Below are 27,334 nucleotides of genomic sequence, written 5' to 3'. Positions count from 1 at the left end.
TGTTCCCAAGGTTTTATAGTGGGCATCAGTCTAAAAAGGAAACTGCTTTTTGCTATTGTTACTAAAATTGATGATGTTTTTAATTTTTCATAATTAAAGTTCAGCCTGCATTAGGCTTTTCAAATCCTGGAGCAGGGGAATAATAAGGGTATATAATGAGGCTATAATAATGTCTGCCTTAACAGAAATCGAGTCTTTATGTGTTTCGTGAGCTGGGATGCTCAGCCCAGTCCCCAGGCCGTGGGCTCTGTGGTGCAGATCTGGGCTCACACATCTCCTTTCAGACTACGATCATGTGACTGTTCCTGCACAGGACTCAGAGGGTGCAGAGGATCATAGGGCAGAGTGGCAGGAGAGAGCCTGACCTCACAGCTGAGGCTTGAGCTGCACAGGTTAACCCAGGGCTAGCGGGGATTTGGCTGCAGTGCTTTGGTTGCAGCCCAGGGCCTTGCAACAAATCTTCGGACGTAGAAAATATTTAAAGGCCAAGCAGACATTCCAGGGGAAGCACTGGAGCAAGCCGTGAGGTAACAATGGGAATCACACCTTTTCTAGACCAAAATAGTTATCTAAATATACCAGTCTGCCTCAAAAAGCCCTGGAGGTAGATCATCATGCAGAGTCAAGAGATGGTCTTTGTGAAGCTCTCTTTCAGTTTTATTTCCAACATACTTTTTTCTTTTAGTATTTGTGCATTGTGCTGTCTCATTCAAATGCAACTAGTCTGTTGTATCTCTCTTAGAGTTACTGTAGGAAATAATTTTAAGAGAAGCACTCTATTGGGCAGTAACTGTACAAGCAGAGGAGACTCTGTGTTTCTCAAACCCTTGCTGTTTCAGTGGTGTTCCTTCTATGCCATTTCTCCATCTCTCCTAAGTGCTATGTAATGCAGGATGTCTTGTGGGCAAAAATGCCAAAACCAAAAGGAAGTGCAAGACTGGACTTCTGCCCTTGGCTATGGGGGCACTGTTAGTGATTACTTCCAAACTGAAATCCCATTTTTTGTATTCTGCACCTGCTCATAAGCAGGTCCTAAATCCCCCTATATCACAACAAAAAGTATAGTCACTCACCAAAGTGCCATGTTTCTGAGTATCTTGCACATTTTATATGAATTCCTCTTCACCTGCTGTACTTGATTAAACACAAACTGAGATTTCTCAGAGGCAGTTTCTTACTCTTCGAAAAGTAGTGCATTGTATTTATATCAAGTGTAATCAGTTTAATCCAAGGAATGTGTTGGCCTTTAACACTTGAACTTGCACTAAATGTAGTGTTTTTCAAGAGAAGGAGAAATGGTTGGGTTTGCGGGTTGGGTGTATGGCATATATGAGGTCCACCACACCCAAAGGAGATTGCAGGTATTACAGATGACTTTTAAAAGCTCCCTATGGTGTTTACTTCTGCAGTTTATTGTTTTTTAACAGTCAAAAAACACATTGTCTTTAGCTGCTGTCTCTTTTTCAACCTCAAAAGTATGCATATATGTTTTCACCTCACAGGCACGTGGTTATGTAGTTTTACATATGGAGACTGAAGTCTGTACCTAGAGAATGTATGGTTGGATACCTTTCTCCAAGTTGCAAAAAGCACATTTGACTTTTTTCTGCATCAGTGAACTTTTTTGGGGTTTTTTGTGGATTTTTTGGATTCTACTTTTGGGACTCTGACAGTATTAAACTCAAGCATGCAAAAGTTGAGGCCCCCAATTATACAAATGATGTATCAAACAAACTGTGATTACAAACTATGACTTTAAAATGTTGCAGAAATTTTTCTTCTTTCTTTCAAAAGAAGAAAAATTCATTTGCAGACCTTTCAGATGCTTTTGATTTTGCAGGAGTTTTTTGTCTGGTTTTGGTTTTTGTTTTTTTAGAGGTGTTTTGTTTCAGACCATGAAGTAGAGGGCAGCCCTACTTGGGAAAAGTTGAATTTCTCAAGAAAAAGGTACCAGCAATCTTAAGATGAGATGAGACAGTCATTGATGCAGCCACAGCCGATTTGCTGACCTGTGCATCCCTGGCAAACTTGCGTGTTTATGGCAGGCGAGAGGAAGTTCCTCAGACAAAGCAAAGGCAGGGCTGTCTGGGCAGGACTCAGTGAAGTGAGGACTTGTGGCTGTGTGGCAGTGACCATCTCCTGGGACTCATTAGTGTTAATTGAGGGGCTGGCACTGGGAAGTGGACAGGGAAGAGCGCAAAATGCTGCTAATCTTTTTTTTCTTTTCTGCTATATTCCTGCTGAATAGGAATGTTTGGATGCTTTCAATGTTTGTTTTGCCATCACATAGCAGTGACTTTTTATAAGATTTGGTTGTTGCACCATAAGGCTGAAGACTACTTGGAAGCCTGTCTCAGTAAACTGATATATTTTTGTTTGTTTGATTTAATCCTCCCCACGCTTTCTCCCAACTGTTTTTTTAGTTCATTCAAACAACCCTGTGAGCATCTTATTAATGACCTTCCTTCACCAGCTCATTTTGACACCCTAGGATTCTAAATTCAGAATAAGCAGAAATGCGATGCCAGCCACTTGTTATCTCCATTCCTGCAGCAATAGTTTCTTGTCATTTCTCCAAGCCATCAAATGTGAAACTTCCCTTGCAAACCAATCTCTGGGTGTGAATTTTTAGGACAGAAGGGTGAGGTATTATGTGGGAGAATGACGACGACTCATGTTTTCAGACTTCAGCATGAGGAATTCCAGGGTACCTCATGCACTTTAGAGAGGAGCTACTTGCTCCACATGCCAGCAAAATTCAGCCAAGTCTAGGGTGGGACACAGCATCTATTTTAACAGCCCACAGCCAGATTGCTCAATTGTCAGACAGGAAATTCAAAAAAAAGACAGAGTAAAATCTGCCCGCGTTAAGTCATAGGTGAAACATAAAGCAGGTTATTTTTCTGACCACAATCGAGTTGGTGGACACGTAGCCATCACCGTTGTTTTCTTACTCTTTCAAAATCACACACAAGGATCTTTCACAGGCATCCACTTGGATGTGAGACGAGTAATAAATAATAAATCGTAACCATAATTGCATTTGGTGCAGAGTTGGAGCAGGTTCAAGCTAGCATCTTGGTAAAAGTTTCAGCCGTCCTGTGATTTTTGTAGTTTGTGTTTTTGTTTCTACAGGAAAACTCCTTGTCAGAAAAAACTAAGTTTAGCACAGGTCATCCAGTCTCAGCTGTATTCCTTCTAGGTCACTCACTTTACTTTGGGTGCTGAAAGACACTGAGCATCTTCTCCTTCTAGGCAGGGGTTCATGCCACTCTCAGCTGTCTGGGGTAGGTGACTCTGTGCTCTGGGGTAGGTGACTCTGTGCTGCAGCATTTGTCCAAGAACACGGATAGTCCCAGGGTGATACTGGCAGTTGTTCTTGTGCCTTCTGCAGTTTGGAACAAAAATGTTTGTGAATCTCTTTTTCCAGTGGCCTTGGGCTAGTAGCTTAGAAAGTGTAATTATAATTTAATTCCCAAATGGATACCAGCCATGTGAAAATGGAGCTTAAACACCTTTAAAAAGTTTAGCAGAAGTTTTTAGCTTTGTTTCCTCCCTGTATATATTCCAGTGGGCTGCTTAGTATCTTTCTTTTTTTTTTTTTCTGTTTTTTTTTGTAACTTGATAAATCTTTCTGTTAAAGGCAGAAGTCAGCCAGACTGGATAATCTGTTTTTGATTTAATCATATTGTGTATCTGGTGTATGCAAAATAAATCACTATTCATCTGGTTTTTAATCTGATTTATGTAGGACAGAGTTATATTGAGCCAGTTTGCTACAGCCTAGCACCAGGTTTTGTGAACCTGCCTTGAAGTAACCATACCTCATTGTAGCATTTAGGAGGACTACAGTGAGATTTATTAGAGCACAGAAAGAAATGGGACAGGTTTTCAGCTGGTGGAAAATGTCATCTGAGGAAAAAAGACTGATGTGTATTTGATAGGGAGACTGCATGAAGACCTTTAATTCCTCTCCTTGACTGCTGTGGTGGGTGTCTTCTAACCTCCACGTGACACTGGCTTGATGAGGTAGTTTGGACCTTTTCAAATTAATATTTGCAGCAACCAGATTTGATTTTACCACTACACCATTTGTTTGGTGGCTTTTTCCTTTAACCACGTTTAGCTGCAGAAAATTAAGTGCATGATGAAGATAACCTAACAGGAAATAGCTCTGACAACCCCAGTCCATGACACTGCTAAATGCTTCACTTTGCTTCCTTTATCAGGAAAACTCCCGTAAATTGTCAATTTATAATTGGGCAGGTGGTGCTTTGGAATTTTGGTTGTAGATTTGAGGCTAACAGCAAGCCATATTTTTGTTTTCATACTTTATTTGAGAACATGAATTTTGCAACTTAATTATACTAACATTTTCAGGTGCTGATTTAAAAAGGAGAGGTTGTGTGTTTCTTTGGTTCTTTTCTTTCAAAGAGATCTCATTAATTACAAAACTATGACTTCTATGTATCTTAAAAAAAAAAACAACCCTCTTCACTTGAGGACTACATGCTGTCAATCAGAGTTCTCCTTTTAAGTGTTAAAAATTTCTAATCTGATAGATGTTGTATCCTCAGAAAAAAAATCCATCAAGTGAGAATTTACTTAAAACCAGAAACATCTGTTTAAAAATGTGTGCTGATCATCACCAGGAGAGACACAGCTGTTTTGCTCTACTCTTTGTCATTTATCATTACTCAAATATGCTTCATCCAGATTTTTTTTTTTTCAGACTAAAATATGTGTACCTAAAGTGCTAGGCAAAGAGCAGTGGCTACATACAATGGCCATCTGTCTGTAATTTTCTGCTGTCTCCTCATTCCTCGTATGAGTGTGTAGTAGCAGAAGAGATTCCCCTCACCTCCAGAATGAGCCCTGGCCATTTTGGGGGAAAGGTTTGCACAGGAGCTCAGAGGGTGCAACATCCTGCCTGAGACTGGGGCTTCCATGTGTGCAGGGGCAGAAGGAAAATTCAGTTTGTCCCTTGCAGGATCTTGCCAGTGGAGAGGGTGCCCCCCTGGCTTCTCAGGACTGCAGATGTTCATGGAAGCTCAGAACCTGCAGAGACAACTTTCTTTTAGATAAGCTTCCCCTTAGGGTGAGCTGGGACGATGGATACTTCCCTTTCTCTCTGTTATCGGGCTCCGTGTCCTGAAGGCTGGAGAACAGAATACCTTGATGTTTGGAGCCTGCAACTTGCCACTGAGCTGTCCTGGAACAGCAGGAGGTGCCCAGGGAGCAAAGGTGATCCTGGTCCTTGCCCAGGCTGGGACTTGGTGGCTCCAGCTGAGCCCTGTAATGTGGACAGTGTGTGTCCATAGGCATGCAGATACGCGCCTCAGACTTGTGAAACATGAGGAAGGATAATGTAGGGAAACGCAGCACCGCCTGAAGTCTCCGCAGTGCTCAACACACAGGGGGTAATGAACTCACAGATGTGAGTTCAATATGCTCGTGGTACAGGGCTGGATGAGCACTCAAAAACCCAAAAGGCAAAGCACAAAAGTGCCTGTGCTAGTGGTAAAGTCCTGTCCTGCAGTGGAGCCAGCCGGGCTGCTGAGAGCTGTAGCGCCTATGGAATATTCCAGCGCACTGAGTGTGGATCACTGGGATGGTAACATGGAGTATCCAGCCTCCAGCTGAACAAGTGTTTGCAGTATATGCATCCAGTGTGGAAGCTCTTGCACATGCCTTCCCCTTCAGGCAGCTCACAGGGAAAGGGAAGATTTCATCTGTGATCCCTACTGCTCAGACTGCCCTTGCTCCTGGGCTGCAGCAGTGAGGCAAGGATCCAGTAAATCCCCAGTTCCCAGCCCCCCTGCAGGCTGGGGAGAGCTGGTGAGCCCTTACCTGCTGGCTGTGGTGGCACAAGTCCTCTCACGGTGCCAGGGACCCCTGGCCCATGGCACCTACAAAGGGCCACGATTTTCTGCTTGCTGGTTGACTTCTCCAGGCTGGTGGGAGAGGTAATGAAGTTTCACATGAAAGGGCAGGGAAGGGTGTTGCAGTTGGGCTGTTTAACTACTTGCCAAGACTTTCAAAAGACACTCAGTGAAGAAAATTCACCAAAGGAAAGAATATAGAGTGGACATGAAATTAGTGTTTTAACTGTAAAGCTTATTGCTTAAATTTTAAGGTTAGTAAGTCTGTCTCAGGGCTGCTGTTTCTACTGTCCTTGTTTCTTTTCTTTCAGAGCATCAACTTGGCATTTCTTAGAGGTCTCCCAGCTATTTTCAAGTGTGGTTTTATTCTGGAAGAGGGTTTCTAAGAATCTCATTCTCCCACCATTGAATGCTGTCAGGCTGCTTGATGGTAATAGGTGCTTGGTATTTTAGTATTTTAGTTAATTGTAGAGTCGGTGTTGAGCCAGAAGAGTGAGCTGCATGTTCTGCAGGCTTGCTCATCACCATCAGTAGGATTCATAAGCAAGTTCTGACTTCAGAGTTTTCTCCTTTGCAATGTATTAACCCAAAAGAGATCAGCTTTGCTTCGAGGCTCTCAGACATGCTTTGTGTTGGGAGTGAAGCAGGGAAATAGCTTTTCCTTCTTCTTTCCACCCCCTGTAAACAGAGCAGATTTGTTAAAACCCTTTAGATTCATTAAATGCCAAATTAGTTTGGCATTCGCTTTCACAGCAGAAATCGTCTTCCTAAAACTCCCCCGTGTCTTTCTGCCTTTTTATTTTGCTTTGGGAGTTAGTATATATAATATTTGTAATCTGTGTCTTAAAAATTTTCCCTTTTGGATACAAATCAGGTAGCATCTGGGCCAACAGATATGCTCGACCCATGAACCTTCCTAAAATAGCCGATACCTTCTAAATTACTTATGACATGACATTATCCTTATCGATTAAATTTTAACTGTAAGACGGTGAAGGATGAACTGCGAGACTTGGTGTCTAAAGTAATAGTGCTGATTGCTTGTGGTTTGTGACAGTGTACTTGATGTTAATTTTTAATCTGTTTTCCTTTCCATTGTAGCCCATCCCTGCCTGCTCTGGATTGGCAGCTGCCATCTCACTCAGGACCTTACGAACTGCGCATCGAGGTGCAGCCAAAATCCCACCACCGAGCGCATTACGAGACAGAAGGCAGTCGAGGGGCTGTGAAAGCATCTGCAGGGGGGCACCCCATTGTGCAGGTACCAAACGTGTAACCAGCAGCACAGGTTGTTTATCTCAGTGCTCTGTGGTGAGCGCTGTTTCTTCTCTAAAACCAAAAAGTAATGGGAGATTTTTCCTGTCCTCAGAAATTTCTGCATGTGACCACTCCTTAGACTGCATTTTAAACTGGGTGGACCAAGCTTTTGGTGAAGACAATGCAAGAGCAATGTGAATACAGGGTGGATTGCTGCTCTGTCTGTTTAGGGCTCAGCGAGTGTTGAGCTGTTCAGTGGTGACCATGGACCGACTTGTGCCGTCAGACTGCACACTTTATGCTGTTTATTCAGTTTATACTGAAATCAGCTGGGGACGTGCCTCAGTACATTTAGTCCTTAACTGGCAGTTGGATCTAATCAGATCTGTGAATGCATGTTGGAGTGCAGAGCTGTAGCAGTGATGTAGAAGTATGTTGCTGGTTTGGATGTTGCAGTGAGTTCTGAGCAAAGGCTTTTAGAGTTTTTCTGTTCAGTTTCTAAAGCCCTTCCAGCTGCTTAGGAAAGCATCTGAGATCTGAATCTAGTTTCATGAATTCCACCAAGCTCTTTAGTTACTCTGTATAAAGCATTTAATTTAATAACACTCTAAACTGACCCTTAATTTGTTTTTATGAGTAGTCTCATTCATTTTTAAAGGACTTTGCTCAGGAGTAGGAAGAACAAGATTTGGTTGTTTAAAACAAAAAAAGAAAAAGTAGTGGGAGAGAGTGGGAGACAGTGCCTGTCCCTACCCAGCTGCTGCTTTCTCACCCAGCAGTTAAATTCCCAGTGCTGCCCATCAGGGCTGTGTCCCTGTGTGCAGCAGGGCCCAGGGTTTATCGCTGCCAGGATGCCACAGGACCCATGGATGCCAGGGCACTGCTGCCATGCTCGCACAGCTTGGGCTCGTGCCACAGGCCATGCTGTGGGAGCAGTGGCTTGTTGAAAGCCCCGATGGCTCAAGATGATGTACGGACCACACGTGCCAGGCCATGCATGTTTGTTTATTTGCTGTAAGCCCCTGTTTGCAAACATGTCTGTGGAAGGAACGGTGGGAGGCTGGGATGACGCTGGGCAGAGAATGCTGCTGTGTAAATGTGTGCTGCTGCCACAGCTGGAAAAGGAAAGTGAGGGGAGTTGTCAGCAGCAAACACACTTAAGCTCTGCCAGAACTTGTCAGTGACATGGGATTATGGAAGCTGTCTGCTGGAAGTTGAAAGGTTTTAGCAGAACATTTGTGAATGATATTAAAGAGGGGCATGTGGCAGACATGCTTGTTTGCAATTAATGCGTTCTCTGTTTGTGGCTTGATGCAAGGAAATGCAAATGGGGAGGTATCAATTTGCAATGGCCAGCTTGGCCCTTAAAGTTTCTTACGTGCATTTTGGAAAGACTGAATGTGATGCCAACATTTAATTGGACTAAATGTGTCCAGAGATTTCCCCTCTCATCCCCTGTCCCTGTCTGTCAGGAGGGAGCATGCTGCTTCCAAACACAAACAAGTGTCAGAAGAGAGGAGAGGAGAGGAAATTACGGAAGGCCATGAAGGGAGGGCAGAGGAAGCAGACAGTCCCAGCCCTGTCAATTGGCTCTACCGGCTTAATAAGGATTAATGTATTTTTCAGTCCTTTTATTACAACCCAAACATCCGTCTCTCCAAAAAGAACAGAAACATAAAGAGATACAGAAAAAGCTTTTCTGTGCTGATATTGCCATCATGGCCAATTATCTGTTTGAAGAAATGTATAAAAGCTCTGACTTAGACCAGAGTTGAGTAGATGGATGGATTAAAAGTACTTCCAAAAAGAAAAGAAGTGTTTATAAATAATTTTTGTAAGACAAATAGTAAGTACTTACAAATAAAGAAGTACCTGAAAAACAAATGTATGTATAAATAAATGGATAAGAAGGAAATCTAGGGAATATTTTCTGTTAAATTGGTGACTGGCGCAACCTGAAAAATGCATCTCTGAAACATCAACAGGTTTCCAGATGGTTTGCGTCAGGTTTGATTCATCCCACTGGGTTACACAGAAAGGAGCCCAAGTTTTGAAGTTCAAACTCAGATGTAAGCTCAAACAGAATCTGAATGTCTTCAGGAGAGAGATTTTGGATCAAGCTTTTCTCTCTTTAATGTTTCTGGTGTTTTCTTTTCTGTTGACTCAGGGAAAACGCTCATAAAACTGCTTTGACCTCTTGTACTACCCTTTTCTGTTACATTTTTCCCATGCTGACCCTCAGGTCTTTCTTATGTTGGTACTTTGGGGAAACTTGCTTTCATTCTGCTGTTGTTAAAGCTCTTCCCCCTTTATCTTCAACAAGAGGAGAATATGGATGAGGTCTCTCTCCTCTCTTAGTTTTTCTCTTTGTTTCAAACCCCCTCTCGTTGGCATCTTGCTTCCCAAAGTAGGAGATGTTCTCACATTAATAACTCCACAAATCTGTTGGGCATGCTAAGGCAGAGAAGAAGTAAATCCAAAAAACATCCCCTGTTCATGGCATGGTTCCCAAGCAAAATTGCCAGGAGGTTGCTTTCTCTGCAGCTGGAGCAGGTTTGTCTATCTTTCCCAGGCAACATTAGCTTCCTTGCTGCTGATCCATCTCTTCTTTTAAGAGGTGGAATGTCTGAGGATCAAAGGTTTCTGAGGCAAGCGTGCTGGATGAGGAGAGCAGTAGCACAGGATGGCAGGAGTCTCTCATGGGTATGACATGAAGCCCAAGCTTCAGAGCCAGTTTTTTTCCTTAGCTCCTCCAGTCTGGTGACTTTTGTGTGCAGCAGGAGAGGGCCCCACGTACAGCTGAGGAGCTGGCACTGTGCTCAGTGCCACCGCTGTATGAGATTGCCTTTCTCTCCCAAACTGAGCACAGGGAAGGGCAGGCAGAGCTGAGCGCGGCAGGCTGCCTCAGGAGCTCATAGTGATCCACGCAAAGGCAAACCTGGTGCGTGCTGGGGGCTGCCTGTGGCAGCAGTTCTGTCTGCCACTTGCTCCTTATCATCTCTGGATCACGTATGGGACTTGCTCACTGGAAGCTCCCGTGTGCCATCTCCCAGGCGTATTTCAGCCAGCAGGATTTCCTGTGGATTTCCTTCTGTGGAATGGCAGCACCTTCCCCGCTGCACTTAGGAATTATATGGTTTGGAGTTCTTCAAGTTGCCTGTGAAGGCTCATGAGCCTGGTAACACAATATTCCTCTCTTTCACATTTTGCTTTTGCCTGTTTGGGTGTTTGGCTGCCATGGCAGCTCCAAGCTATCGCTGTTCCTGATTGCTAAACGTTTGGAGAGTGGGATGAGCCGGCGCGCCTGGCGAGCTAAAAATGCCGCAGAGGATTGGCAAGCAAGTGGTGCTGGGGAGCGGTGCTGGTGAGCTCACAGCTGGCACTGGCTTTCACCCCTTGGCTTGGGGAAGTATTTCGCGAGTTGCTGTTGCCTTTGGTGATTTTAGACTGGAGTACTCCCACCTCTGAGTCAGAACAGGGATGGTGCCCTGGCAGGCACCAGGCATTGGGAAGCTGCATATTGTGTCTGGTGGCTGTTAAACCTGGGACCACTCTGAGGAGCAAAATCCTGTCTGTTACCTTCCTGCTGGCACCTACTCCTTCTCAAGAGTTTGTGGCTTAGGTGAGGATTTTTTAAACAAAAGCAAAATGAAGCGAATGGGTTAGTTAGCTTAGTCAGCAAACCCACAGCATTACGTAGCTACAGACACATTTTAAGTGAAATGAATTTAATTCAAGGGGTTTACATCCAGAACACCTTAAAAATGTCCTCCATTTGGACCTATCTCACAATTCTTCTTTTTGAGAGTAGTGGTGAGGAGTTGCACAAGATGGGGTTTGCATTCCAGCCAGTGATGGCTCTGTTTCAGCTACAGGTAAGTAATGCAGCAGATAAAAGTTTGCACTCCCCAGGGAGGGATGGCACCAGATTGTAAATACATGGTCTGTAGATATTATAATTAATAACTCATCTTTGAAATAAGTCAAGCACTTTGACTGCCTGAGATGGAATTTTTACAAGCAGGGTGTGGTGTATCTATGAGATAAAATCCAAATACTCAAGAATGTTTAATTAAAGGGCATGATGTACTCCCATAGAAGATTGTATTCAACAGTGAAAGAAAATATTCAAATGCACGGAGAAGTCTAGTAAGCACTTTTAAAAGCCATGACTATTATTAAACTTTTTGACACAAAATATGCCATGAATTCTCTTCCAGGTTACTCCTGACATAAAGTCGATAAATTGGTTAGAAAAAGGAAGGAAAATTAGTTGTAGGGGTTTTCCTTTTTATCTAAGTAACCAGTACTATCCAGAATTTGTTTTCCTCTTGAAAAATTAAGTTATGATGGAATATACAGTGAATGCTGCCTCTTACCTCTTAGAGTGAGAGGGTAAAAGTTGTGTTTGGCTTCTGTGCTCCAACACAAAATTTCATCTGAGCCTGTGCAGAGCTAATTGTCGGAACGCCCTCATTTTACAGGCAAAACTCAATGATTTATCTGCTGTTTTACATAGTCAAAATGTTGTTTGTTCTGGGAGAATAATCCGTGTCCTTTCTTGACAAGACCTCAGGTAGGCATTTCAGGTCTGATTTTCAAAGGCCTTGAGGCATACACTGGGATTTTTAAATCCCCTTGTGACTATCAAGTGTCATGCTCCCCTCTATGGCAATCACTGCCTTGGTATTTTTTGTACATCTCCACATCACCTTAATTAGGCACCAACATGCCCCTGAGTGATTTGTGCATTTCAGCAACACATGGAGTGTCCTATTGTTTGCTTCCCATGGATCAGTTGGTTTTGTTGCTTTCGGTTAGCGAGCACAAAGTCCCAGTGCAGGTGCTGGCCACCACAGCTATCTGCCAGAGCCTATAGACCATCTTCAGACCTATGAGGAATGAATACCTTTTGCAAACCTGCTGGGGAATAGAAAACCTTGTTGACAAAGCAGTGTAACTTCAGGGGCCATCACACTCTGATCAGCACCTCTCATACCCTGGCTTCACACACAGCCAACAGCACGAGGTCAGACAGTCAGTCCTGTGATAACCAGAAGGCTTGATAGGAACCAGAGAGCACTGGAGAGCTGAAGGAAAAGACTGGAAAGAGCTGTTCACCACTGATGATAGAAAGAGGATGAAGGTAGAAGGAAGCCAAGAGGAAGGCTCTTCCAGACAGAGCAGGCCAAGTTCTTTGCAGCACTGTTGTGGTGCTGCACAATAAGAGTGAACCCATGGCGAGTCCCATTATATAGGACCTTCAGTGCGTTCCTAAGTGCTTTTCTTGGTAGGGATCCCCACTGCTACAAGTTTGTTTTAAACAACAGAACTGCCACCATTGCTGAGTGAGTCAAGGGAATTATAAAGAAAAAACAGTCCCTTGTGGGTCCAGCTCATGGCCATCTGACACCTGAGCAAGAGGAGAGGATGTGGAAAAAACAGTGTTAGCTGCTTCCCCCTTCCCTCTCTGAGTATATTGGGGCAGAGCAGAAGGCATATTCTCATTAGTAAGCAGTGATTCAACTCATCATGCTACGGTGGACTTCCTCCCTGTGCTGCTCTTAGCTTCTTTTTAGATTGCAGCATCACTGTTTTGTTCAGATGGAAATATAATCCTTCCTTATGGTGGGCATATAAAGACATTGACAAGCACCTGTTAGCCAGGTTGCAATTAATAGCACAAAGCCATGCAATCACACAACAAACCAGACAGGGAACCTACACTTTATAACCTTGTTTTAGGCAGCCGGTACTTCTTAAGACTAAATCTGAGCTGAATAGCTTTCTCACTTCTTGCATCTGTATAGTTAAAGCAAAACCCCAAACTAGCACACGGATAATCAAAACTGAAATGTAGAATGATTTGGCAGATGTTTTAAGGCTGCTATTGCTTCTATAAATCCAGCAAATGGAAGAATGCCCATTGAAAGCTTTTCATCACAGTTGTTGGGTGGTTTTTTTTTTTATTAGGAGAGTGTATTTTGGAAAGGAGAAAGTTTCTCATTTTTGGGGTTTACATGAAGTTGGTGCCACAAAGTAGTTCCACAAACACAGCTGTATCACTAGCTTGTGGCCTCCCTGAGGAGGGATAAGTCCAGAAGGGAGCTGTCCTGGAAAGTGTGCTGCTGTCAGTTGGAGAAGATTTCATGACCCTGAAAATGCAACTTCAGTTCTGATTTATGAGCCGTCCTGGGGACAGGCCTCTGCTGTTTGGTGCAACGGTCCTTTACAAATGAGAAATGAAGTTTCCATCAGCCAGGGCTTGGGGGATGCACTCTGCTCTCTGTTAAAAATGATACCTCGCCCACGCTCGGTGTGATGGACGCTGCAGTACATATCCCGGCTGTTAGCATGCTGAAATGTTCAATCTGGCTTTCCAGCCTCAAGGCTTCAGCCCTAGGTTTGCCTTCCGTTTGGACTCAGTGGCTGCAGGCAAAGCAGAAGTTGCTTATGGCCTTGAGGGAGGAGAGGATGGAAAACCTTCACATTCCTCTGCTGGTGCTGTCTCCATCCCCTTGGGAAAGGGGGTGATGACACCAGCTCCCAGCTGTCCTTTTCATTGGCCTCTTCTGGTTTCCTTTCTTTCTTCTTCTTTGCAATAAGGGAGTCAGTGGCATTGCTGTCACTGTGTGGGCTGTCTTATAGCTGGCCTCTGGGGGCAGTTGATATGGCAAAGACCTTCTGGATTAGAGGGAAAGTAGAGGGATCACCTTTACCTCCAGCACTGCCCACAGAGCCATCCTTTCTGCTTCCCTTGTCAGTCTGGTTTTGGTAACCAGCAGGACATGCACCCCGAGTCTCTGCAGCCAGTGTGATAGAAGTCTCTGCAAGGTCAAGAAAGGCAGAACATAACTGTAGTAGTCCTCTCTGATTCCTCTCTGATTTACTTTTCCTCAGGCCTTGTGCTGCATCCTTTTGACTCGGGGAACTGTTTTCATTGTGGACAGAGGGTTTTTCCTGCATGTGGCCTAAAAGGGCAATTCATCATAATTTTGGAAGTGTACCTCTAAAATGAGTATTACTACTTTTCAGCAAGGAATCAGGACTCATACTTGACTGTTAAAGTGTCATACCTTTTCCTGCCCATTCCATCCTTTTTGTCCTGTGCTTAATATTGCATCACTCCTGCTAAAAGTTGCAGATGCCATGTGTCTTGCGCTGTCACAGAATCAGAAGGCAGAGAGTACCAGTAATGCTAGAAATGGCTACCCACTGTTCTAAGGAAAAATACAACCTGAGTAGACCTTTTGCTTGCAGACCCCAAAAAAAAAAAAAAAAAAAAAAAAAAAACAAAAAAAAACCTAACTCAAACCAAAAAAACAAATTACATTCAAAGCCATATTGAATCACTCCTGAAGTTCAGACAGCTTAGCCTGCCTAATTCAAGCACATGCTTAGGGCTTTGCTGACTCTTAGTTTAGCCATTTTTGGGAAAATAAGACTGGATCGGTGAGGTGTTGACCAGTGGATTTAAAATAGCTTTTCATGGCAGTTCAGGTGATATGTGAGGCTGTGGTCTGGGCATGAACCAGTCATCATTTGACTTATTTTTGGTGTAGTTGAGAAGACCTACACCAAAGTTACCAATCAGCAAATCTGCTCCAGACTTGCCAGATTATTGCACGTTAACATGTACCCAAAATCTGAAATGAAACACAGTTAAAATTAAAATGCAGCTTTACCAGAAGCCAGATGCTTCATTATGAGCTGAGCTTACCTACCTGCCAAATACTGCTAACCTGCATGAGGCAGGCGATTAATTTTTTACGAGTCTGCTTTGGGAACTAGACATCTGTCCTCTGTTCCTAAAAGTAATATCTCAGGGCAAACGATTATTTTTTTTCTTGGTACTCCAAATTGCATAAAACATATATCATGAAAATTATATTGCCTGCATTCTATATCAAGATATACTGGAGGCCAGTTCATATTTCAGATCCCTTTCACACCAACCCAACTCCAATGGAATTTCTGGTTTTATACTTTCTAATTTTTATATGTAAGAAGAGTAAAAAATTATGTCTGTAACACACTTTGTGATCTGGAATATCAGTATATATGGTTATAATATAGATTTTCCATTTTAATTAGTCATTATTTCAACTAGGAGGCTGAATCAGTGGAAAATATGGTGTCCAATTACTCAGTTGCTCTCTCAAAGTACATTGCATCTTCCTTTATGAGCAGGGGTTTATAATTTCTTTCTTTGAGATCTGCTGTGATACATGCCATGAAAGGGAGATGATCCATTACAGCATCTGTTGTATACATACACAAATAAAATTTGTTGCATGCTGTCAGTGCAGTGAAATCAAATAAAGTTTCATCTCCCTCAACATGTTTAAGAAATAATTTAGCTGAAGTTGCATATTTTCACTGAAACAGTTGAAACATGCTAGTGACCAGTTTACTTACACATGGTAAAAATAATATAGGTTGCAGACAGATTTGTAATGCGCTTTTTAAACACCTGTTTTTAATGTTTCAATACCCAATAAAGCAGAGGAACTCCTGCTTTTGGTTTGCATGCAGACGTTATGCACACTGGGATTTAAAAGTCTGCTGCCTAGGTTTCAAATGCAGTAAACAGCACTTGCAGGCACAGTGTGGGTACATTTTGGGAGTTACAGACTCTGGAGTCTCCCTCAATGAGTTTTGCTCTTTGGGACATTGATAACATGGTGTTACAGCCAAATGTGAATCCTGGTGAAAACCCACAGTCTTCTAGAGAAAGAGAACGCCTTCCTTGCCACTTGCAAACCTGCTTATTTAGAAATACTGCTGGTCCAGTTCTGTGTAATGAGAGGAGGAATAAATGTTTGAGAGGTGGAGCAAAGTGATCTGTTACAGTGAAACCAAGTACTTAAATACGTCCTTAAACTTTCATAAAGTTGGATGATATGTTGAATATGTACTTAAGCTTTCTATCAAGCAAGAATACATTGATTAGCTGGTAATTATTGTGCACTGCATTGCTACTCAGGTTACTCAGCTGCAAAATCTGCTGTAAGACATTTTTGCTGCCTTGCCACGGGTGTTATAAGAGATTGGGTGTCAGGCGTGAGTGTGTGGGGCTGTGAACTGCCCAAAAATAGCATGATAAAGGGGAGCAAATTGCAGTAGCTGCATTCTGTTCTTGCAGGCCTCTTTGCTGCTTTTCAGGAGGCCTACTAAGTTTTCCCTTTTAAAAATCTGATACTTTTTGGGCATCAGTTGCATCCCTGTATATTGCTACTTCCTTTTGATGGTTTTCAGGTGAATGCTACTAACTGTATCCTTTTCCTCTGTCTTCAGTCTCTGTGATTTTGGGATCCCTTAGGGTGACTGCCTCTTGTTTTTGTTCTGCCACCATTGTGATTGTCTACATCTAATGGCCATGAAGTCTCTGAAGCTTTTACCGGATGTCTTGATAGCAAGTCAGACGTGATAATCCTGGAGCCAAGCTCTCCATCACTGCGCAAAATCTTCCCATTACTTTCCTCTGTCTTTGGGCAAGCTGTACCTTTCTTCATGTCATCTAAGAGTGCAATTTAGACTGTTCAGTGAAGTCTACTCTATCTAGCTGCTTGCTGTCCCTGTGCCAGCACGAAAACAGCAGTATCAGCATGCATGTTCTGCGCAGGCCATGGATACCCACACTTGCTGTGCCTAATCAGCCGCACGTTCCTGTCCCCTCGGCTGTCTGGCATGGAAGGACAGTGGCTCGCCAGGGAAGCCCGCAGCACATTGTCACTGTACAAACAGATTAATAGCTAGAAGGGAGCGGGGTGGGAGAGAGATCATGTTTCATTTCTGGAGAGCTGTTCAGAGATGAGCTGTGCATGAAGCCCCAGTGCAGCTCACGCATAGAGGGTTAGTCCCAACTTTTCATCCCCCTCTGAGCTTTTTCACCTGAGGCAGCTGCTTGATTTAGCGCTGCAAGCAGAGACACCTGAGCCTCAGATGGCTGCATAAAGAGGCTTGAGCAGCATATGTCAGCATAAAGAGGCTTGAGCAGGGCTTGCAGGGTGCTGCTGATGTTCACCGGCGGCTGGGACTAGCAGTGACTGGGCTCTCCTGCATGTGCCCACCGGGATGTAACGCTTTGCTCCTGAGCATGGGCAGAGAAGGGATCAGAGTGCCTGGTATGGATGAGACCCACCATTGCCAAGGCGAGCACCGATGCACAGGGCAGCAGGGCACTGGATACAGCCACGGGCAAGGGGATGGATGTGGAGCAAAGGGATGGATGTGGGGCAAGGGGATGGATGCTGCACGGGTGCTCCCAGCAGCGTTCCAGGGACAGCAGGAAGCACCAGGGCTGGTGAGGGGCTGAGCTCCTGCTGCCAGCCCCCCTCCCTGCATATCCTGGCCTTACATCTTGTTGTTATGATTGCTATGGAAATAATTTCAATATGTTTCACAGCTCTGAGTTGTCGTGTCTTGCATTGTTTGGATGGAAAGCTGCTTGACTGGTTTTGGAGGGTGGCTGTACATGCACAAATACCAGCTGATTTTTTGTGGTGGTGGAAAGTAGGAGATTCACAGCATGGTTTTAATTAGAACTGCTCATTTAGTCTTTCATTGCAGTGTGTTCTTTAGTTGAAAGATAATTTAATTTTCTTTGTTTTGGAAGATTTTCGTATTTGTCTGTGTGAAATGTCTTTATTTACTGTGCCTCATTGTGCTTTGTGCATAGCTTTGATTATGAGGAGAGTCAAAAACAAAACTTCCCTGTGCTGCACTATTTTCTACCTGCTGTGGGTTTTAATATAGTTCCACTTGTATATATGTACCAAGTGTCTGCATTTCTAGGACAAAATCACCAGAGAAATTGGCAAAGCGTGAAGGGGTAGATTTAGCTGTAAAAGTCTTAGTGACTTGAACAGGAATAGCGTGTCTAAAAGTTGTGAATTGCTGAAAAAGCGTTACTGATATGGGTCAGTTTGGTTTTTCATCTCTGAGAAGTCCACAGAAGATATCACTTGTTGAAAAAAGGCAAAAGCCACAAAAAATCCTGCCTTCTCTTGAAGCATTCCATATTAAGATCTTGTAACACCTCCTCTTCAGTGAAGAGTATTTAGTCTGGTTGTAACGCAGTGCAGCATGGATCAGTCTTGTTTATATATACAAGAATATTTAGATAGTATCTGTCATATGAGATTTTTTTTAAAAGCTACATAAAATATGCAAATCTCTCCCATAGGTGCAGGAACTCATAAATTGCTCAGACTATGCAGTTACAAAAACAAAGAATTCTAGATGGTATTTTTAATCAATCCTTAATAATCCTGAAATAATTTTCTAAATTGGTTTCAAATTAATTTTCAACCACCTCTTTTGCAGTGATAATATTTTCATTATGTGGGCCTTATGTGCTGTAGCTCTTAATCTGAAGTGATAAAATATTCTTCAATATGGACTCAAATCTTGTTACTGAATGTGAGTTATAGAGTGTTACTGACCACAAACTGGCATACAGTTGTAGACTTGTACACAAACTCCACCCACAGCTGTAAACTTCAGTTTCCAGGGACAAACAAATTTAGACCGCAACTTGCAGGCACATGTGCTAGCATCTAGGTACACAAGTAATCTCAAGCACATGTCCTGAATACATCAAAGCCTCATTTTCTAATCCCTCACAGTTTTCAGGAAAACCTTAAAATATGTGAACTGGAACAGCCCCACTGCTGGCTGCAGGAGCCTCAGTTGAGAAAGAAGCAGGTTAGAGAGGCTTTGCAAAGAACAAGACAGTGCAGTGAAAATAGTGGAGCTGGGTAATGGCTCTGCAGTTTTGCTGTCCTAAATGTCCTAAATCCCTGAAAATCTTAGCTCAAATAGATTTTACAGGGGTAGTTGCTCTAATCACAGGGCAGTGGTAATCTGGAAGCCTATCTGTAATAGCAGATGTTTGTAGGAAAATGGCCTGGTGAGTAAAAGCGTTCTTCTTCCTCCAGTCTGAGTAAAAATAAAGAAAAAAATTATGAAATTTGGCCCTTGGACTCTCCAATTATTATTAAATTCTCTTTCCCCTTTTTGTAGTAGAAAAAGGTGTGTAATACACACTTGAATTGAATGTAAGAAGTGGTCATTAGCAGGAATAGGGCTCAGGATTCTATTTTTTTTATTAAGGTTTAAGTATGCCATCCACTTTTGGAACAATGACTACAGCAAGGCCATTGAAACTGTACATGATGGTGCTCCAGGACTTCCAGTGTGCTCCAGAGCAGAGGTCGGGAGCACTTTTGGGACTAGGGGGGGTTGCTGAAGTCTTTGCAGGGACATGAGCTGCTGCTTTGTGGCACCCTTCTGAGGAAGGGAGGGAGGGTGAGTACGGGGAGGGAGGCTGCAGAGAGCTGGTCAAGTGTCTGCCTTCTGGCCATGACCACCTTGTGCCCAGCCCGTGCCGAGGCTGACTCCGGGACCAGGCTGAGGCAGGCTCCCAAAGCACTGAATGTAGGATGTGGTGGAGGTGACTTTGATCTTTCCCTCTGGGAGGGGAAAGGGCTGCGAAGTTCCACTGTCCGAGGTGATGGTCCTGTGCCTCTGCTGTGGAAAGCTGTGGGTGGCTGCCTGAAATGAAATGCCTGCTGGTGAAGTTGCTGCAGAGCGTCGTGTCTGTAGTGGGCTCTGCCTCTGCAGGGGCCTTTTCCCAAGAGATCTGCCCCGTGTCTTAGGGTAAAGTGTGTGTGCCTCACAGCACTGCCCAGTGTCTGTGGGACACTCATGCTTTGAACTGTGGCCTGGGCAAGTGACAGGGGCAAGTCCACATTTCAAAGCTTGTTACATGTCTGCTGCTGAGCTAATTGCCTTGGTTTCTCTCTGTAATCAGGGGAAGGCTCATCAGTACAGAGTCTAGTGAGCTATTAATTTTATTCTGATGTGAAGATCTGAAGCTGCTTGGGTAAATCACACCTTCAGAGTGCCTGTCTTGTTTTGCTGGCTGTGATGGCAGCCAAGGTGACTAGACCCTGTTGTTGTCCAGCCTGTGTGTGTTAAAAGTAAGGTAGCATGAATCACCTGGCTTTTCCCTTTTTCTTTTGACTGGATATGTTGTGTACAATTGTTTCTAACTGGGCTCAGCAGGCTTTAAGGTCTTACGAGTTTGCCAAGACTGAGATGTAGTTCTTAGGCTGGATACCCAGGTAAGGCTGGACTGTGGTTGGGAGAAGCAGTGCCTTTTAAGACCTTGGCATTTCTATCTCTGACTTGGAACTTCACTCATACTAGAGCCTCATGTTTGAAGTCAGGAGGTTGATAGAGACACAGTCTTGGTTTGGGTGTAAAAACACAGATTCTGGTCTCCACCACCTCCTTGCCATGCCTCCCTTCAAAGGAGATATCGTTACCCCCACCATCCTCCTCAGTTCCCAGTCATGCCCTGGCATCCTGCTCCACTGACTGCAGCATAGTCTCATCCATTTGCAGCAGCAGATAAGTTATTCTAGAAGGCTTTTATTGGCAAGTTCTGCTGTTAATATTTGCACCATCTTACTTGGCTGTCTCACTGGCTTTAAGCAGGGTTGTGGTGTTAGCCTGTGAGTGTTCCAGTCAGAAATTCTAGTGCAACAGCTGTTGCTAAATAATGTCAACGTGACAATATTTAGAATGATTGAAAATAGTCCCCTGTATGTTGAGAAAGTTTTAGAAATCTTTCATGCTTATTTTATTTACTTGCAGTTGGAGATCTCAAGCCTTTCAGTTCATTGTAGCACTAGTGGTAGAGCACCTCATGGTATGCTCATTGGTCAGTCACGTCTATTCCATCCATTTGGTTTTTGGATTTTTTTTCATTAAAAAAAGCAGTGCCATCAACCAATGGCATCACCCTCGAGAAACTTACAGTGTGGAATCCAATCTCTCAATATTTCTTATAGTTTAATCAGATTGTTCTGAAGGTCAAAACCTTGAATCCAAGTTATAAGATACACCTGAACTATTTTTATTTCTGCATTTAGATGCTTTCCATGGAAGACATGCTCTCAGATAAAACTGCAGTGTAATCAGAGCTGTAGCACCAGGTGGATCAAAGGTGGTTTGGGGAAGTGGAGTAGGACCAGAAGTGATCTCCTGGCAGTGTGGGTACTGCCTTTGTTTTGTGAGGAGGTTGAAGCACAGATTGATTAAACAAAGAAGTCTGGAAATATGTAAAAAGTTGTTATGATTTTTTTTCTGCTCTAATCAAATCATAATCTCTGATAAAGCAAAAAACTGGCAGTGCTGGAGATAGGAGCTTGCTCACTCCATGCCCAGCTCACTGCACCTTCATCTGAGACATCTTTGCTCTGCACTTTTATAAAAAGCCTTGAAACGTTTTCCTTCTCTTGATTCATTCCTACATAAAAATTAAAAAAAAAAGAAACCCAGACAAAAATGGACAGAAGTACTGTGAAAGCTGTAAGCCATCAGTATACATGTGGCTTTCAGAAGAAGCAAAGAGGTTTATTTCATGCCTTCAGCCAACCTCCTTTCCCCAAACACAAAAAGCAGTCAGGGCTTGATTCATGGACCGTCTGATTATAATAAGTCTCACTTGGGGCATACAGCTGTATACCATGCTACTGCACTACGTGCTTTATCTGCCTCCACCCTTGGGTGTTTAGTTCCTGCTCTGTGCTGTGGCTTTTGACTCCATTGGCTAATTAAATAGCAAATTGTCTCACATGAGATTTTTTTGGTCTTTTTAAACAAGTACTTGGCAAATCAGAGAAATTAAGAATTGGAAGTAGTAATTTTCGTGGCAACAGAACAGTAAGTGCAATATTCACATTATGAATATAGCTCAGTATTTATAGCTCTCCAAATATTTACAGAGATAAAGCCTTTAAACATAGCCCCAGCTTTCTGTCTTCAGTAGCAGTTTAAATAAATGTCATTTGGAGAGAAGTTAAAATTGAGAAAAAAGGCAGCCATTTCTAGTTTAATATTGTCTCACTGACATCCCTGTACTCCAAAAGTTTTCAGCCTGAAGCTGAGTTGCCCCTGTCCCATACAAGCCAGTGTTTATCTTGACATGCACCTCAAAAGCACTGGCCTTTTATCAGATAACTCTTGTGAGTAGATAGGTACCCCATTATCCTCAAATTCACAAGGGTGAGAATTCAAAGTCGTGCATTTGCTGAAGCACTCGTGAGCCACTGAGTTAAAACGTGGCATTGAGGGTGTGTCTGGGATGGAGGAGTCAGCGAGGGATGCTGGCAGTGTGCTGCAGCACGGCTGGGATGGGCAGTGTGAAGGACATGGTGCTGACGGCACCTGACACACACCCGAGGATCCCGGGCAGGCTGTGCTCACCACAGCCGGCAGCGTGCTGGGTGCGAGCGGTGCGTCAGCAGCATGGCGAAAGGCAGGCTCACAAGTGTGAGCTTGTCCAGGCTATCTGCCTCAGAACATGTCATAAATTCCTTCTGTAGGGTTCTTGTGATCTTTTTTTTTTAACCCTTGCATGGCCATGGGTGTGACTCTCCAAACTAAAAGCCGTGATGGATGCTGAAGACAAGTGTTTTGAGTAGAAACCTAACAGAGTATCTACTCTACTGAGTTTCTTAAGTTTCTAGAGTCAGGGGTTGGGTAGTTTCAGGGAGGACACTGTTGTGTTGGACTTAGCCCAGACCTGGATTTATAATCCTTGGAGAGTGATGAGGCAGCAAGGATTAGAACAATTCTATGGTCTTGGGGTAGAAGATGTCATGAGAGCTGTAATGATTTCTTGGTGTCCTAGTGAATAAGGTGTCCAGGACTTACAAATCCATAATATTAGTAACTCCTTTTCTAATAGGCATCTCTCTTGTGAGTCTAACAGTTTTAGGAGGAGTGTGACATGGGTTGGTTTTTAGGTACATGTATTTTTTAGGAGGAAAATCCTTCCTAGAAATAGGGAGCAGTGTCTTGCAGCTGTTTAGGCAAGGAGATTTCATGGCTGTGCTGAGAGCCAGCAGCCACGAAGGCTGTTTTTCCCTGGATAGAGACTGAAATTACTTGTGAGCCAGTGACTGAGTGTACAGCATCTCTATTACATTAAGATTAATAATTCCTCAGTGTATTTGCAGCTGGAAGTTTTATATAGATCTTTATTCATCATGATGTGAACAGCTGCTCTTTTGCTGCTCTGTTGAGTTAAGGTCCAAGTGGCAGCACTAGAAAGTGCCACATAAAACACACTCCTGCTGTTTCCATTCACTGCTCTCCCATCCAGCTCTAGTCCTTGGGCCCAGCATTGGCCTCTTGCAGGAGCAAGCAATCTTATTTTTATTTGTGGACCAGCTCTGACTGCATTTGGATCTTAAAACAGAGTTTGAGTAAATCCAAGGAAAGTCACTTTCAGAAAGAAAAAATAAATCCTGAAAGTAGCACAAAAATCTGTAGGAATTCCTGTTACAATGTTATATTAAGTGAAAGACTATGGGATAGTAACATGTTTCATTGCACAGAGCATAATTTATTCTCTTTTTTTTGTTTAACTGCATCAGATGTAGTACAGCAAAATCTGTCACAGCCAGAGGGTCATCTCAGCTCCTAAGGAAGTGTTTTATTTTCTGTTTGGTTGTTTTTTGAGGAGTTGTTCTGTTTTTACTGTATTTCATTTTGAGGTCTGTCTGCTCTGTTGTTTTGAATAAGAATGCTCCCCTTGTTTTCGCTTGTCCTCTCAAAGGAGTGTCCAAGCAGACCAAGTTTAGTACCTGAGTACTAGAGTCTGGAGCTGAGCTGTGCACATCATCCAAAAACCAGCGCCCCTTCTTGCTTGCCTGGTTGCTGGCGGTGGGAAGATTTTCCTGGTCAGGATGATGTGCCTCGATCAATCCTAGGTACACGGAAGCAGGCGTCTAGGCATCTGGAAAGAGCAGGGGGCACACGGATGGTGTGGCAGTGACTGAAACATGTACACCTGCAGAGTGTGAGCCTGAAGGTGGAGAGAAGCAGCTGCGAAGAGACAGGGATTGTGCAACATGCCCAGCAAGACACGTGCCTCAGTGGTTTGCTGGTGCTCTGTCGATGCTGCGTGTCTGCCTCATTGGCACTGCCAGGGCTGCTTGCTCCTTGTCCTGTGGGGACCTGAATCCCCAGAGTAGGGGCTGCCAGCCCTTGCCTGGCTCCGCTTGGCAGCTCAGGGTACAGCTGCCTGCTTGTGCCCTGCTGCTGCTCTTCAGCACGCACCCCTGATCTGCAGGAGGACTGCCCAGCTTCCCTCTGGAGCAGAGGGGTCGAGGGGAGTTCCATATACTAGTTCCCATGGCACCTAAATTTGGGAGAGGAGCTTGAGAGGAGAGTTGCTACAGTCCCCGTCCCCCATCTCAGGGCATCTGAGGTGTGGTTTTTTTCTCAGACCTCCCCCTACTAAAGAGTTAAAGCCCAAACCAGGTCAGAATAGGTATTAGGGAATTTTGCAACGCATGGGGCAGTTTTTTCCTGACTCTTTTTCCCAGAGGTATAGGTTGCTGGCTCCCAGAGTCTTCAGCAGCAGGTTTTTGGGCATTTTCACCTGGAGGCATGGTGGCAGGGCAGCTCGCTGGCTGCCCAGGCGGAGGCCAGGCAGGATCTCTGCAGTGCACACCAGAATAGATGCCCTGGTCTCCTGACCTCACCCCCTGTGCCTGCGCTTCACATGACAGTCACTGCCCGCAAGATCAGCTTTTCCCTCCTGCCGTTCAAACCCATGATGCAGTGGCTTACGTCCTCCAGTGCTCCTGTGTGGGAGCCCAAAGTAAATCCTTTTTCTCAAAAATCAGATTCACAACACTATTTTTATGTGTGCTCAGTGCTAACTGCTGAAATCAATACCCAGAATGTTTGTGCACTTTTTGTAGATTAAACAACTGGATCTTTGATTTGGTTTTAAAAAACCAGGACACTGAGCACTCACTGATGGTATTTTATTGAGGCTGTATATTAGGTACACTTTAAAAACATGACAATTTGTTTTATTTTATCATTCATCATGTGCAGCTCCTGAAAAAAAAAAAAAACAACCTGCTGCTTGAAAAGCAATAAAGCTATTTAGTGTGTAGCTCCAAAACTCTAGCTTAAAGAGACAAGCAGCACTTGTCTTGACTTTAAAATGTCCCTATTTTGTAGATTTTATTCTGTTCAACCTTTTTTGAAAGCTTGCTTTCCAAAACATTGATGGGGATAAAAGGGAAAGAAGCCCCCTTACACCAGACTGGGTTGTTAATCTCCCTGATGAGTCTCACCAGACTGACTCGGGTATTCCTTGAACAGTTCTGGGAATGCAAATGGTACAGATAGATGTGTAAGGCTTTGCTGAGCATAAGCACTGTGGTACCTGCTGCAAGCAGTGTGACCATCAGTTACACGGTCAGGTAAGTAGTTATTGTTCTTAGTATTTTTAGAGGCATAAAATGGATTGTTGTCTTTATTATATACCAAACATTAAAATAAACAGGCAAGAAAAACACCCACACTGATATGGATGTTCCCTGTGGCATTTTTTGGCACATCATTATCATAAAGGAGGCAGCCCCTACGGGCCTCAAGAGTCTCAAGCACAGCTGCTGACTGGTGTTGAGAGTGAATACTAAGTCCCTGGTCATGCCCTGCTTTGTTATTACTGGGAGCTCAGCCTTTAATGTATTGGGACAGGCTAAGCCCTAAATTATACCCCAATGTTCATTTGATATATTTGCAAAAGAGTCCAGGTCTGGAGGAATGCACCACTGTAGGGTTTTGCACTCCTTTCCCCAAACTCGCAGTAAGTACACTTGAAAGCCATTACACAGGATAGCTCCCTTTCTTCCTGACTGATGCCATGGGTGGTGCAGAGGGTGTACCTGGCTGGTGTGTCCCGTGAGAACAGGGCCATTCTTCTGGTGGCCTCCAGGAGCCTCTCCAGACAGAGGCTTCCTTGTTATGACAGGTAGCTTTCTGAGCATTTCAACAGATGCTTGGGCATGCCAAAAGCATAAAAGCACTTGGAAAGGGAACGTGCAGAATATTTCAACTGTGTTTCTTAAAATAAATGCCATGGCTTAAATAATAGAAGTTTTCCTCACTGAGTCTAGAATAACCACTGAAGCTGAAATAGTGTTTGAGTTATTGGATGTGGCACTTGCAAAATTTCCTCAAAATTTAGTAACTGTAGGAAGGTTTGGGGAGGTTTTGCTTTTTTTTTTTTTCCTAGTGCTTATGTTCAGAACACCTCATCTCCTTCTGCTCATCGTTTCCAAGTCTGTTCAATTCCAATTGGCGGATTTAATAGATGTGTACCAGGAGCACATTTGGAATCCAGACAGCCTCAGTATGCTCACGTCTGTGATAAACCGGAGGTCATCATAGCTGTAGGACTGAATCAGATAGTACCTTGCTCGTGGATGTGAGGGGTGACAGCCCTGTTTCCCTCACACTTCACTGGCCACTGGAGATTGGAATATTCCTGGCGTTCAGTGCCACGGCATCTGGACACATGAAAACATCCAGCCCCAGTGCATCTCCCTGGGGAAAGGCTGGGGTTTGCTTTGGCACCCTGCACTGAGATGAGCAGCAGCCTACTGGTGAGAATCGAGACATGTTGGTGGGAGATAGCGCTGGGAAAGCGATGACAGAGAGGTGTAGGAATCCCAGGGAAGGCTGGATGTGGTGGCTCAGCCAGTGCAGCCTTTTCCCTCTCTCTTGCATAAGAGGATGTAAGGTGACGAAGAGCTTAGCTGTGATCAGTCCTGTTCTGGTGTTAATTACCAGTGACTGCATCGCTTTTGATAGAATTAGAGCAGTGTGTAATAGGCCTGCAATTAAGTCTGATTTTGATCTTAGCAGCTTCAGACAATAAAAATGAAAATGTCATTTGAGATGAGTTCAAGTATTTTTAACAGTGTTGTTCAAAGAGGAAAAGCGCAGAGTAGTCAGTGTTTGGTCAGAATAAGAGAATATGACCTGTTTTCATTTCGAAACCAAACACTTGGCCACACAGTCCTTATCTGCATATTTAAGTCTTTCCCGCATCTTTCCTTTGTACCAAACCAGGTGACTGCTGTATCACTGCCTTTATTTGGGAAGGGAAACTCATTCAGAAACATTGTGCTCCTGGTCCTTTTTTGCAGCTAATTCTTTTTACAGTTTCACAGCAGGGGAAAGTACACCTCTTTCCACTTGGATCTATGTATTGCCAAGGAAAGCATGCCTGGTAGGAAAGACATGTCCTTTAATATGAATGCTGTAGCTGAGCGCACCTTTGTCACCCATACTCAACCGCTGAGTTA

At 43.8% G+C, this 27,334-nt stretch overlaps 1 protein-coding gene across 6 annotated transcripts in view; it reads left to right on the top strand.

The window, feature by feature from the left end:
- The window catches only part of NFATC1 (nuclear factor of activated T cells 1), a 110,702-nt gene that overhangs the window by 12,460 nt on the left and 70,908 nt on the right, over positions 1-27,334 (top strand). For all 6 annotated transcript variants that reach the window (XM_074542436.1, XM_074542448.1, XM_074542423.1 and 3 more), the window contains exon 3: positions 6,984-7,143. In XM_074542436.1, coding sequence (XP_074398537.1) covers positions 6,984-7,143 — 160 coding nt within the window. The remainder of the gene's footprint in view (positions 1-6,983; positions 7,144-27,334) is intronic.

The sequence above is a fragment of the Zonotrichia albicollis genome, chromosome 1 (genome assembly GCF_047830755.1).
Source record: "Zonotrichia albicollis isolate bZonAlb1 chromosome 1, bZonAlb1.hap1, whole genome shotgun sequence".
Lineage (NCBI taxonomy): Eukaryota > Metazoa > Chordata > Aves > Passeriformes > Passerellidae > Zonotrichia > Zonotrichia albicollis.
This window is presented reverse-complemented; position numbering and strand designations above follow the sequence as displayed.